The 12335-nt window shown below is 46.5% G+C and overlaps 1 protein-coding gene across 1 annotated transcript in view; it reads right to left on the bottom strand.

Moving 5' to 3' along the window:
* The window catches only part of ZBTB40 (zinc finger and BTB domain containing 40), a 33202-nt gene extending 26675 nt beyond the window's left edge, over positions 1-6527 (bottom strand). Inside the window, 6 exon segments of the mRNA XM_054294438.1 lie at positions 3721-3858; positions 4451-4671; positions 4673-4783; positions 4785-4972; positions 4974-5180; positions 6516-6527. Of these exon segments, the coding sequence (XP_054150413.1) occupies positions 3721-3858; positions 4451-4671; positions 4673-4783; positions 4785-4972; positions 4974-5180; positions 6516-6527 (877 nt within the window).
* Positions 6528-12335: the final 5808 nt, after the last annotated feature.

The following is a 12335-nucleotide window of genomic DNA, read 5'->3' as shown; positions in this document are numbered from 1 at the left end:
GTGATTGGAAATCTGCAGGGTTAGGGACTGTTTCACTGCTGGCTCTTCTGTGGCTCCGTGGTGATCCAACCTTTGGAAGTTGAGCAGCACTGTTCCATAGGCTGCTGCTGCTCACAGGGTCAGTAGCATGGACAACCTCAGGACTGGCTCCACACACCTCACCCTCAGAGAAGCCCCCTGGCTGTGACCCCGCCATTAAGTCAGTCAACCATCAATCAACTATTGTATTGTGCATACAATAATCAGAGAAAAACTATGTTCATGTTTTTCCTTCAGAAACCTAAAGGGATTTTTTTCAGGCCTGCATCTGTACATGACTCATGAGGGAGATCCCAGGAAGGCTCTGTGGAAAACACTGACCCCCTGCTTGATCCACACAAGAAGAACAAAAGCTCAGCCCAAACTTCTACAAAAATATACCAGAAAACAGGAAAAAAAAGTTCTCTAGCTCTGCCACCATGAAAAAAACCACCAAATCATCACAAGCTCTCTCCCCTAATCAGGATGCAGAAGGTAACAGGAAACTTCTTTCTTCTGCCTCATCCAGAAATCTCTGCAGCTGCAAATGAAGGGCGACAATGACTGGACAGGCCCACAGGCAATGGAAATGATCCACAAACACAGTGACATTTATTCTACCTGGGAGAATCAACGCTCCCCCTCTTCATCTAAACCTGGTAGTAGAGGGAACAAATGAGCTGTGCAATAATTTGAATTGAGTTTCTCTAAGAGAGCGCAGGAAGATAAGACTTGACATCAGCAAAGCTCTTCTACGCTTCTCTAAATTACGGCAATTTCAGTCTTGTTCTCGTTTCCAAGCAGGTTTCATCCAAGCCAAAACCAAATTAGATAGGAATAGTTTATGTGAAATATACAGAGAAAGTATAAAACAGAAACAACCCCAAAAATCACATCTCCCTAAACTGAAAAGCAATTCATCTGCATTTTTCAGTCTGGGGAGCAGAACAGAATATCAAACTCAGAGAGAAGCAATAGTTCTCACAAAAGCCAGCCCCGCACCACAAACTTTGTTGGGGAAAAACCTCACAATCAAATGAGTCTCCACTGGAGGTAGGAGGAAATAGGCAGGAACAGTAGAGGGGAGCAGACCAGAGTGCTGCACAGAACAAGATACCATGCAGGGATGAGTTCACCAGCAAAGGAAAATAAATAGAGAGTCATCCAAGGCCAAATTCCACTAAAACCACAGGAGCCTCAACACCAGGACAGCCTTGGTGCCAATAGCCAGTCTGACAATACTCCCCTAAAATTCTGTGCTGCCCAGGCTTTACTGCCCAAAATAACTGGTGCTTTCCTAGAGGTCAGCTGCTTCCAAAAGGCTCCCGAGAGAATACTCCCGAGGAATGGGAGATCTCCCCTGCAGGAGGGCAAGCACACCCAGCAAGAATGCCTTCTACACAGAAAGTGTCTCACCGGCTTCCAGACACACTTTTACTTGCCCCAAGGCACTCACACTTCAAACAAATGACTAGCAAAAGAATACAAAGAAAGGGAGGGGGGAAAAAATGAGAGAAGAAAAATCCATTGACATCTACCCCTGGCACAACCTCAGCCTGAGTTACACCTCCCAGTTCAGCTCTTTGGAGCTGAACTTGCACTTCAAGCATGACTTTAAAAATACTCTGCTGTGGTTTCCCCCAAAGGAAACACCAGGCTCTTGTGGGGAAAAGCTGCTCTGTGCGCTGGAAACAGACTCAGTGCTAAGGTCCACAGGTCCTGCTGGTCCCAGAGGGAAGCTCAGAGAGGGACAGGTCTGGCTGAGCCCTTGCTTATAACAGGCTGCAGCCTGTTCTCCCACTGCCCTGGGGCTGACACTTCATGCTTGTCACAGTTGAAAAGTGATTTTTCAGGAAGCCTTAAAGAAAATCCATTTTTCATTTATTCAGCACTTATTTATAGCTGCAGAAAAATTGTCCAGCTACCACTCTGCAGTCAGACACCCAAACTGGCTCTGAGCTCCACAACCTCTCCCTTGGCTCCTGCTGTAACAGCTCATTTGGGAGCACAAAAGGCCAGGAATGGATCTGTAAACCTTCCCTAATGGATCTGAAGTGGTGAAGGAACACGAAACGGCAGCGACGGCAAAGCAATAGCAAACAGGGCTGTTGTGCAGTGCAGAAGCTGCAGCACACCTGCCTGGGCACTCCGCCAGCACAGCTCTGCCCTGGCACCAGCAGAAAGGGGAGGCAGGAACAGGGCCAGGGCCAGGGCCAGCTGGCATGGGGGCATGGAGCTGCCAGATCCTTTCTGGCAGCACTGATCCCCAGCACCCACCCCAGTTCGGCTCCATTCGTAAAAGTGCACAACAGGTAAAACCCTAAACCTGACACACTTATCTGATCATGGTGAAAAACAAACATACCAAAATCTAATCCTTCTCTGAGAAGGCACTCAGAGGTGCTTGTCTGCCCAGCTGGGCTTGTGCTTGCTACTACAAATACAGACTAGGACCCACACCTCTCTCTTAAAGCCCCTAATATGTTCCACAACATCAGGAGAACCAGCTGCTTAGGGAACACAAGATTCCCTTCATGAACATTTAAGGGCTCAGCAGAAAACAATCCTGCACTCCCTAACTCAAGGGAATTCTCCTCCCTGCTGTCACAAGTTTGGGCTTTTTTTCTAATAAAGATGTGGTCTTGGGCTTTTATAAGCAGAATGCCACAATGGTAAAAACATATCACGTCCTGTGATCACACATTGCTACTGGAGGGACTTGAATCCAGACAGCTTCCAGCCAGCAACTACATGGGAACCCAGAGAGCATGGCAACCCCCAGCCTACAGAACAGCACTGTTCCAAAGGTTGAATAACCAGGGAACCATGGTAAAGTGAAACAGGAATACTTTTTCCCCTTCAGAAAGGCGTGCAGGACAGTTCATGTAGCTTGGTAGAAAAACGCACTACCAGAAATGGCTGGGTTGAGAACAGCAAGCACAGTCCCATCCTTGTTTTACACTGGCTACAGGTTTTCTGCAGCCCCTGCCACTGCACAGCAGTGTGCAGCCAGCACAAGTGCCCCCCTAGACTCACCACAATCATTCACAAGCTCTGTGTGCTCCTGCTCCACTGTCACACCAGTACAGACATCACATTCTGCTTCTGTGCTGCCCTCGAGCTGGGACAATGAGTGGCACCTGGCTACCACAGCTCAGAGCCCAGAGAACCCCTCAGCATACGCCCAGCTCAGTTAACCCCTCCCACAGGAATCAAGCAGGGTTTACCAACTCTGACTGCTCTTAAATGAGCACGCTGGCAGGAGAAGCACCACGGGGCAGCTCCCAGCTCCCCCTGTCACACCCTGTCCCACTCCTCCCTCGGCAGCTCTGCCGTACAGAGAGCAGCAGATGCTTTACAGCAAGACAGTGCCGAGGGCTCAGGAAATCTATTTTAGGATCTCATATGTCAGCCACTTACAAGTCGATACAATTCCTGAAGCATATGCCAAAAACAGGAGAAGAGAAATCTGTGCTGGAGCTCTCCTACAACACAGGGATGTCTTCAGGGCAGGACATACTTCTTTACCTGCATGCCTGAGCAACTTGCACTTACAGATGCTTCTCTCAGGTGAGCACATGTTGCCCTTCAAACAACCAGGCAGCAGTTTCCCATGAAACAATTTTCTAAACAAGGCACAAAATATTACAGCCCTTCGCAAGGTGAAGAAAAAACTTGCATGATTTATGGAAGTAAACACACCTACCTCCTTTTGAGAGGCATCAATTTCTCTGCACTCTTGGAGTCTTTTCAGCACAGCCTCGGCATCAGAAAGAGCCTCAGAGAAAACATTTTCAGATCAAACAAAGAAATCCATTTTACAGCTTTTGCTCTCTGCTGCTGTGCGAGAGAAACAAGATTAGTTATTTGCTAATTGAATGGATTCACAGAAAGCATGATGTGATTGAAAGGCATCAGTTTGTAACTACCACATTGGCTATAAAAGGAAAACTGTGACTTATAAATCCCTTCTGAAGACATGACACAGCCTGGAGGGAAAACCAACAGTTTATTTAACACCAGTTATAAATGGAACATTTATTTTAAACCCAGTACAGCCTCTGTTTTCCTCCCATCCTGAACAGGAGTTTAAAGGATAAGGTAGCATTAGCAAGCAACTCTGTTCACTTGCTGTTAGACAGATTGTCTAATCAGCCCTATGTCCTGCAGTAACACAAATCCCACTGCGTGGCAATCACATGCCTGGCCAATAAGTTTGCTCACTACAGCTCTGGCAAAGCAATGAGCATGAAGCAACTACAAAAGCCAAAGAAAGAAAATCTCTGCAGATCAGGATACGTTGCTGTAGCTCCCAACCCAGGACAAACTAAAAAGATTAAACAGAGAGTAAAAATTACCCCAAAACAGGCAAATGTGAGCCAACATGTTGCAAATAAGAGGCAATGGTGTGTCCAGACCCATGACATCTCACCTAAATCCCTCGACCGCCCTTTCCCCTCTGGCAGCTCAGCAAGCTCCTGTTCCATACAGCCACTGCACTCAGCTTGGGCAGGCTGGTCAGGGCCAGAGCCTGCATCCTCCCAGAGGGACCTGCACTCACTTGGCATTGTGTCCTGATGAACCCATGTGTGATTCACGGTAAGCTCCTAGCCAGGAGGAGAAACACCTGCTTCCATTTCTGCTTCTACAGGGTAAAGGAGAAACTCCCTGAATGAGGATGATAAATGTTCTTTCTTCATCAGGTCTTCCAGACTGGGGCAGGTAATTAGCTTCAGCTTGGTTTCCAGATGAATCTGCTTCCTGGCTGGTCCTGAGCAGAAGTTATGAGATCCCTGAGGAGGTTTTTGCAACTAACAGCCACATCAAACATCTGCAGACTATCTGCCACCGAGATTACTTTGGTGAAATTGTGTTTCCTCAGTGGGAGTTTGCCATTGTACATAATCTCAAGTAAGAGTGGAAACTCCAAAGGTGTTACCACAGAAGCATCAGTTGGAGATGGTGTCTGTGCTGTCCAACGCGGATTTGAACAGCAGGCTGGCAGGAGCCAAAACCACCTTGTGCATTCTAAAATGCACATTCCCAATGAAGATGGTGCAGTCACAGAAGGACTGCTCCTTGCAGAGAGTGTACAACCAGGGCAGAAACTCCAGCCATAACTGGGAAGCTCCTACTGGCCTCCTCTTGCCTTGGCCTCCACACTGCTTTTACAAAGCTCAAATAATGAAAAGGAAATGGATCCTGGTAGCATTTCTCTCTACAAGACAGAAAGAAAGAGTAAGAAAATGACTTTTCAGTTTACGCGTTTTAGTAGTTTACAATGCTTCAATTCTTTGGTCACAGCAAGATCCTCATTCTGAACTCACACTCCTCAAATTCAGCAACTTACTCTGACACATGAAGAGTCTAGATAGTATTCAAACCTAAATGAGCAGATATGGACTGAGTACTGAGTCCCAGGAGCTATAAAAAAGGAGTAGAGCCTCCCTGATGTGCCATACATCCCATGGAGGTGTGAGTGCCCATCAGAGCAGGCACTGCAGTGCCAGGCTGTGCCTGCAGCCAGGGGCTGGAGCTGATGTTGAATTCAGCCGCTGGTTTCTGAAAGGGCAGGCGGGGAAGCTGTTGTGGTGCGTGTCAGACCGCCAGTGTTCCTGACCCAGCTGGCAGAGGAGCGGCTGGAGACGGGCTGGCAACAACACCCCCAGGGATCTGTGGGGCACATGGGGAAACCCTCTGGTCCCGGGAGCTCGACAATGGTGTGGTCAAGTGGCACGGCAACAAGGAAGGGACAGGTACAGCTGAAATGCCAAAACTGAAGATATTTATTAAATAAATAAAAGGGCGTAAACATGGGTGCAAAACAAAACATAAAGGGGCTACTTCAGAAGACATCGAAGTGAGGCCAACACGCATATGTATAGTCTCTCATAGAATGTAGTCTCTCAGAATGTTCTAGAAGCCTTCTGGCCAATCATGGACTGTTGATCTGCATGGCCACTCCCAACTGGTCCCAGAGTCCCTTCCAAGTCCTTTTCTCCTCACCATAAGCTACTTGGATGTCATCAGTTGTGGTTTCTTCCTTCTTGAGGCCTGATGTTGGAGCGTGGCTGTGTGGCCAGTCCCTAGCCCATCCCTTCCAGGACAAATTTACACAACTCCCCCCTCTTCTTTCATTTAAAATGAAAAGTATAACAGTCTTATTTGAACTAAAATGACACTCTACTTAATGGACTTTATAATCAATTTAACTGAATTGAGAACAAAAATACATAGAATGCTGTAAATAAAGTTTACAACTAAACAGGTGGGTTCATGCTGCAAAGTTAAATAAATAAACAAATGGGTCAACTAGCCTAACTCCGAGGGTCACCCACATAACTAATCAGGAAATAACAGCAATCTCTGCAACATGAATTATAACAAAAATCAGGAACTGCCAATTAAATATAGTAGGAAAGTGGGGGTAGGGTTGAGGGCTGACGGAAAGTGGTTAGGGTAGAATGACAAATCTCCCCTCCTTTTCTGTCCCCTACCCAGGACAGCATGGCCAGTGCTGTCCTGGGTAGGGGACAGAAAAGGAGGGGAGATGGCAGATTCCATCTCCCCTTCTGTTCTCAGGGTCAGTGGGTTCAGGGACATGGGGGGCGTAATGCAAAATCTGGCAAAGGAAGTCTGTTAAATATTGCACAATCAAAACTAAAATTTAAATGATTACCTTATTGAAATGAAAAATAATCTCTTAGCATCCCGACCCACGTAACAAAACAACAACACAATAAATGCATCTCAAAAGAAATCAATTAAATTTAAGAAAAATTCTAGAGGGGAGTGGGGATTGATTGTTTTTGTCTTAAAATGTTGATGTAATGGTTTTAGGGTCTTCTTTGGCAGCTTTTAAATGAAAGCAAGACTTAAAATTGAAAGCTTAGATCCCCTCTCTTCTCTGCTGATCCTCGCGAAACCTCGCCCCCGAGTACCAAAGCCCGCGGTGTTCTAGGGCCTCACATGGGTAATCTCTCTGAGCTGTTCCCAGTACCCCAGTGCTCAGTGCTGGGGGCTGGTGCTCTCCAGTGCCCCATGCTGGGTGCCTGCATCCTCCAGCACGAGTTGCAGCCCATCTCCAGCCATTCCGCTGCCAGCTGGGTCAGAGAGATCACTGGCGGTCGGACACGTGCCGCAATAGGAAGCAGGGCATGGACACCTGTTCAGACCACAGAGGAGAATTTGAGGTGTTGGTTTGAACCTGCAAAGCAGTAAGTGATTTGGGACCAGTTCATTTTCTCCCCCAAAGCACTGGTAAAATGAGCAGGGCCATGTGAACAGTAGAGACAGGACTCTGCTCGCAGCCCAGGGCCTTCAGCATCCCCTTCTCAGCACACCATGGTCTCAGCTCATTGATTTATGAGTCTTTTCCCCTAAAATGTAATTTTTGGGAGAAGTCCATAAAATTAATCCCATCTAGCAGAGCCCCTCTTTAACCTCTATGCCTCCCCACCCCACTGCAGGAGGGAGGACAGATAGGACATCTGCTAACAGAATTTTTATCATTGGGTCATCTGGAGTTTTTATCTAAGATGCACAAGATAAAGATATTACTGCCTTGTCCACACACTAGGATGCCTAACAGTGGCATGTTAGGCAAAAGGGAACAGTATGAGCATTAGAGAAAGAGCACTTGGATGGACACGAATTACATGATCTTCAACGTTTAACATCTTTGCACTCAGCTTTCCTGCTTTCTTGCAGATAACAGGACTAGTATAGCCATTCACCAGGGTACGAGCTTTAACAGCCAATGGACATACACCAATCTCAAAGCTCTGCCTCGCATGAAATCAGGCTCAGAGGATCTCCCACCTTGTACCAAATCACATCATAAGCAGATGCTGGGTGCAGGCTGAGCTGACATCTCACTTCTTGAAGGCACTAACTCCTCTGGAGCTCAGCTTTTGAGCTGTCCACAGGCAGGCAGGACCCCAGCTGTCCTTCTGCATGGCACTGCCTTTGGTGGCTGTGGAAAGACAGAGAATAGAATAGAAGAGAGTAGAGACATCACCTCATCCCAGAGATACAGAAGGCTGAACAACAATGTTGGTAGATACCAGAAATGCAGGAGAGCTCTCCTGTGTAGCCAAGAGCTCCCTCAGGCTTTAAAGATGAAGTGCTATGAAACTTGTTTTACAAGCACCGGGAGAAGATCACAGATGGTTTTGACATCACCTCAATGCAGAGGTGTTATGCTCCTCAGTAGTTCTGAAGCAAGAGCACAGGGCTGCTGAGTCCTTCTCTGTAAGGCAGAAAAAACTGTGGGGGCTGATAGCCCACCCTCCTGCCCCACCTGGCCCCAACAAGCCAGAGCTTCTTCAGGCACATCACTGCCCAAGGCTGGCTGATCTGCAGCTCATCTTTCCAAGCAGCAGATCCACCCCCTCCCCCATGCACAGGGCCAACCACCTGTACTTCCAGTCGATCCAACATGCAGGCTCTGCTTTCCTCCCACACCATTTTAAACCACAAGGAACCAAGCTGCTATCAGCAGCGTTGCTACTGGTCGTGGGAGAAGAGACAAACCCGATTCTTTTGCCAGACTCCATGTAATAGCAGTTTTAGTCCACCCACTCCTTCCTCAGAGGATTTCAACTGGAATCCTTCAGCTGAGTTGAAATTGAGTCTGCTGGTTAAAAAATAATAGCTATGGCTCTTCCTACAAAATGATAAGCAGGAGAAATCGATGTCCTGGAAGAGGCATCTGCTCACTTTGCCATGAACAGCCTCCTGCATGAAACTTACTGCTTGCACCATGGCAAGCTGGAGGAAGCAGCAGCACCGTCTGCTCCCTCTATTCCTGACAGGAATATAGAAGACATATTTGCTCATGAGAGCTCAAAACAGTGAAGCTCTAAGCAGCCTACCAGCATGTCCCCTTCTTCATTACAGCAACTCAGAGTACTGGAAAATGTGTCCTGAGTAATTAGCACAGACATATTTGTTTAAATACATTTTATTTCTTTATTTATAGGAACCCAAACCATCCAGTACCATCAAAGAGAACAGGCATTTATAACAAGGGGTGTTGGCCAAGACCAGCCCCAAGGCATTTGCACCCTATTCAGAGGACCCAAGAGCCAGAGGGGACCACCATCAGCAATCTGATTGCTCATCCATCAGTGCCTCACAGATTTCCATGTTCAGTAACTCGGGTTTGACTGATGTCTCTCTTCCAGTAAGAAACCCAGTCATGACAACTGGTTTTTAAGTGGATTCTCCACCATCACACAGTTAAATTTTGTGTGACTATGTCTCCCAGCCATCCTCTGGATTACTTTTGGGAGATTTGGCTGGGGAACTGGGCAGAACTGGGAATCTCTCTCTGAGAGCAGGTAACTGGTACGTCAGCAGCGATGAGTGCTGACAGAGCCTGCGCTGTCTTCCTCTGCCTTCCTTCCACTGGCAGGAAAAAGCCAATTGTCACTTCTTCAGCTTAAAGCTGCTTCTCTGACTCCTCTTGGGAGTCAGCCCCACTGGGGACTTCAAACTTAAGGTAAAACATGGCTTAAGCAGACTGTTCCTGGGTTGTCTCACACATTAGCCCCACGATAACTGCCCTCTTCCAAAATACCACGCACTGGAGTCAGATAGGGGACAAAGCATACAGGGCATTTGCCCAATCGAGCTGCACAACAGGCCTTGCAGAATTAATCCTTTGAGGGGACATCTTAAGCCTCATTCCTGTCAGCTTTCCAGGGGAAGCACCAAGATGGCTTAGGAGTTTTCCTTCCACTGACTTCCATTGAAACTGCAAGATCAGTCCATTTAAGCCAAATTTTCAACAGTGCCTACAATTTCTAAGGCTTTACTTGACAACATGTTGATAAATATCCCCTTGTCACCCTTAAGCAACAGTTGTCATCTGCGACTGCTCTCAGGACACCCACTTCAGCAAAGATGACCCTTTTCCTTCTGAACCGCAGTACTGGAGGTCCAGAACGTGTCTGCAGAGAACATCACCCTCTACTGTCCAGTTTCAGCTCTTTATGCCTTTTTTCCACTTATTTCTGTCTTCCCACACCTCCACAGTTTGAGGCCATCATGTTGTTTTCTTTAAACTACATTAGAACAGGAAAAAGATCTCTCAATAGCAATGACCTTTCTTTCTTGGGGGAAGTTGAAGGAAGAATGAAAGAGGAAATTCTATCCACAACTGAAAAGTGTGCCCAAATTAAATCACTTCTCTTCATTATTCATATAATTACTTGCATCTAGATCCAACAGACTCAAAAGCCATGCACATCACCAGGTTCATCAAAAGATAATTGAAATTTAGGACCAAGCACTTTAGCAATCAGACTCTACAGAGATAGGTGCTCCAAAGGTGCACGGATGAGACCATCCCTCCCTCACAGTTTCTGCTGCCACTTTACCCACACCTTTAGAACATCCATCACAAGGCACAGAAAGAATTTTAATGCCTCTAAAGTTTGAGCAAAAGGATTCTGTATATCCCTTGCTATATAATTAAGGACGTTTACAAGGTGTGGTCAACACAGCTGCTGTCATTAGTAACATAACAAAAGCTCTTCCTGTATCCATCTCAGTGACTAGCTTGAGGATGTATTCTATGCCTGAAATTCTCACCAGAGATGCACATGGAGTAGGCTTTTTGTAGCTTAAAAAAAAAAAAGAAAGAAAAAAAAGAAAGTTAAAAACCCAACACCTATTGCCTCACTGCCAAATGATGAAGCTGCCCAAGCAGTCTGTGTGGCACAGACCCACAGCTTACTGCTCTGCTGCAGCCATGCAGAGACAGGGAACCTGCAGTGCTCATACAGAGCTATATAAAATCATCCTGCACACCCAGTGCAAAACTATAAGACAGGGAGTCCTATGCAAGATCTAAAAAGCTAAAACTAAGAAGGCAGGGAAAAAAAGTGGACAGAAAGAGATAAGCAAAATGGAAGTATCCAGCTTTTCTGTCGGAGCTGATCAGAGGGGCTTACAGGAGCACTCCCACAACCCTCCTGTTCCCCACACTCAGTTCTCTGCTTGGGGAGCTAAAATCCGAAGTAGTCATTGCAGAAGAGTGGTTGCCAGCCCAGGAAGGCTCCCGGCCCGGTGAGAAGAGCTCACCACATCCCTGCCCATTTGCACTCAATCAAAGGCTCATTTCACAATCCTCACGGAAATCAGTGAACGAAGTAGGAAAGAAAGCTGGGATACATCTCTTGTGTTGCTCAGGCCGGCAGTCCCTTGGGAATGACAGTGGCCTCTGAGTGAGGGGGCAACGTTCTATTTTTAGCTTTGGGGAGTTAAGAGCAGAGACAGCCTTAAATCACGATCTGAATACTTTCTGCGGCTGTTTACCAGTTTCCTGTTTTCTTGTTACCAAGATGATGATCTTACACTGAGGGTTATTGGAAAGCCAGAAAATGAAGGACTGCAATTCAATTTTCTTACCTCTCCCACAAAAAGTAATTCAGCCTTTGAAGTGCTGAAAGAGGCTGAGGGGTCATTACTTGTCTCTGGGGTGCTCCAAAGGGGCAGAGCAGGCAGCTCACCCAGAGGATAATATGAAATCCAGCACAAGGAACCAGGGCACACTAATTTGTTTTTCAATCTATTTTGATGCAGTTCAGAGCATCAGTGCAGACTAGTAACAGAGGAAAATAAGCAACACTTTTACTAAATTCAGCCCTCCACAGTCTCTAAAGGCAGCAGAATATACCACTCAAACCCCACACATTTTGGTTGTCTGTCTGCACTCTGAATAGAAATACAATAGATAAAAAAACAAACAGCTCTGCTACAACTCTTAAAGGCAAGTTTTCTTCAAACCAAGAGCTGCCCCAAAAAGCAAGGAAAATCATGCAGTGGGAAACCTGCACAAACCCAAAGAAACTGCCAGTTTGCTCCAGTCACTGCTCAGCCATGGATCACCGTGCCCAAGAACAACAAAAGTGCTAATTATATTTTGCAGGTTCTCTTAACATCCCCAAAAAACAAAAGCTGGGCATCTGAACGGCTTTTTGTAAGATAGGTTTACATCACAGATGATGGTGTGTTGCAATTGCTTTGTGACTTATTAAGAAAAACAAAGTTTTTGACCACTTTTTTGTGACCCATTTTGCATCAGCAGAAGTACAGGAGCCATGTGTTCCCACAGCCAAGGGCAGACATGGCTCTCCGTCACCCCTAAGGTGCCTTGATGCAAAGGCCTTTAAAATTATACTTCTCAGGCATGGTTACCCCAAAATGGATCGGATTCCCTCAGACTTCTTTTTAAGTACACAGAATTACTGGGAACGAGTCTATCAAGATACCTGGACTTCCACCACTCCACCTCCTGCATCAGGCTG

Source organism: Melozone crissalis, unplaced genomic scaffold (genome assembly GCF_028551555.1).
Source record: "Melozone crissalis strain CALT ecotype California unplaced genomic scaffold, PUWL_Pcris_2 ptg000251l_1, whole genome shotgun sequence".
Taxonomy (NCBI): Eukaryota; Metazoa; Chordata; class Aves; order Passeriformes; family Passerellidae; genus Melozone; species Melozone crissalis.
Note: the sequence above shows the minus strand (reverse complement) of the source record. Positions and strands in the feature narration are given on the sequence as shown.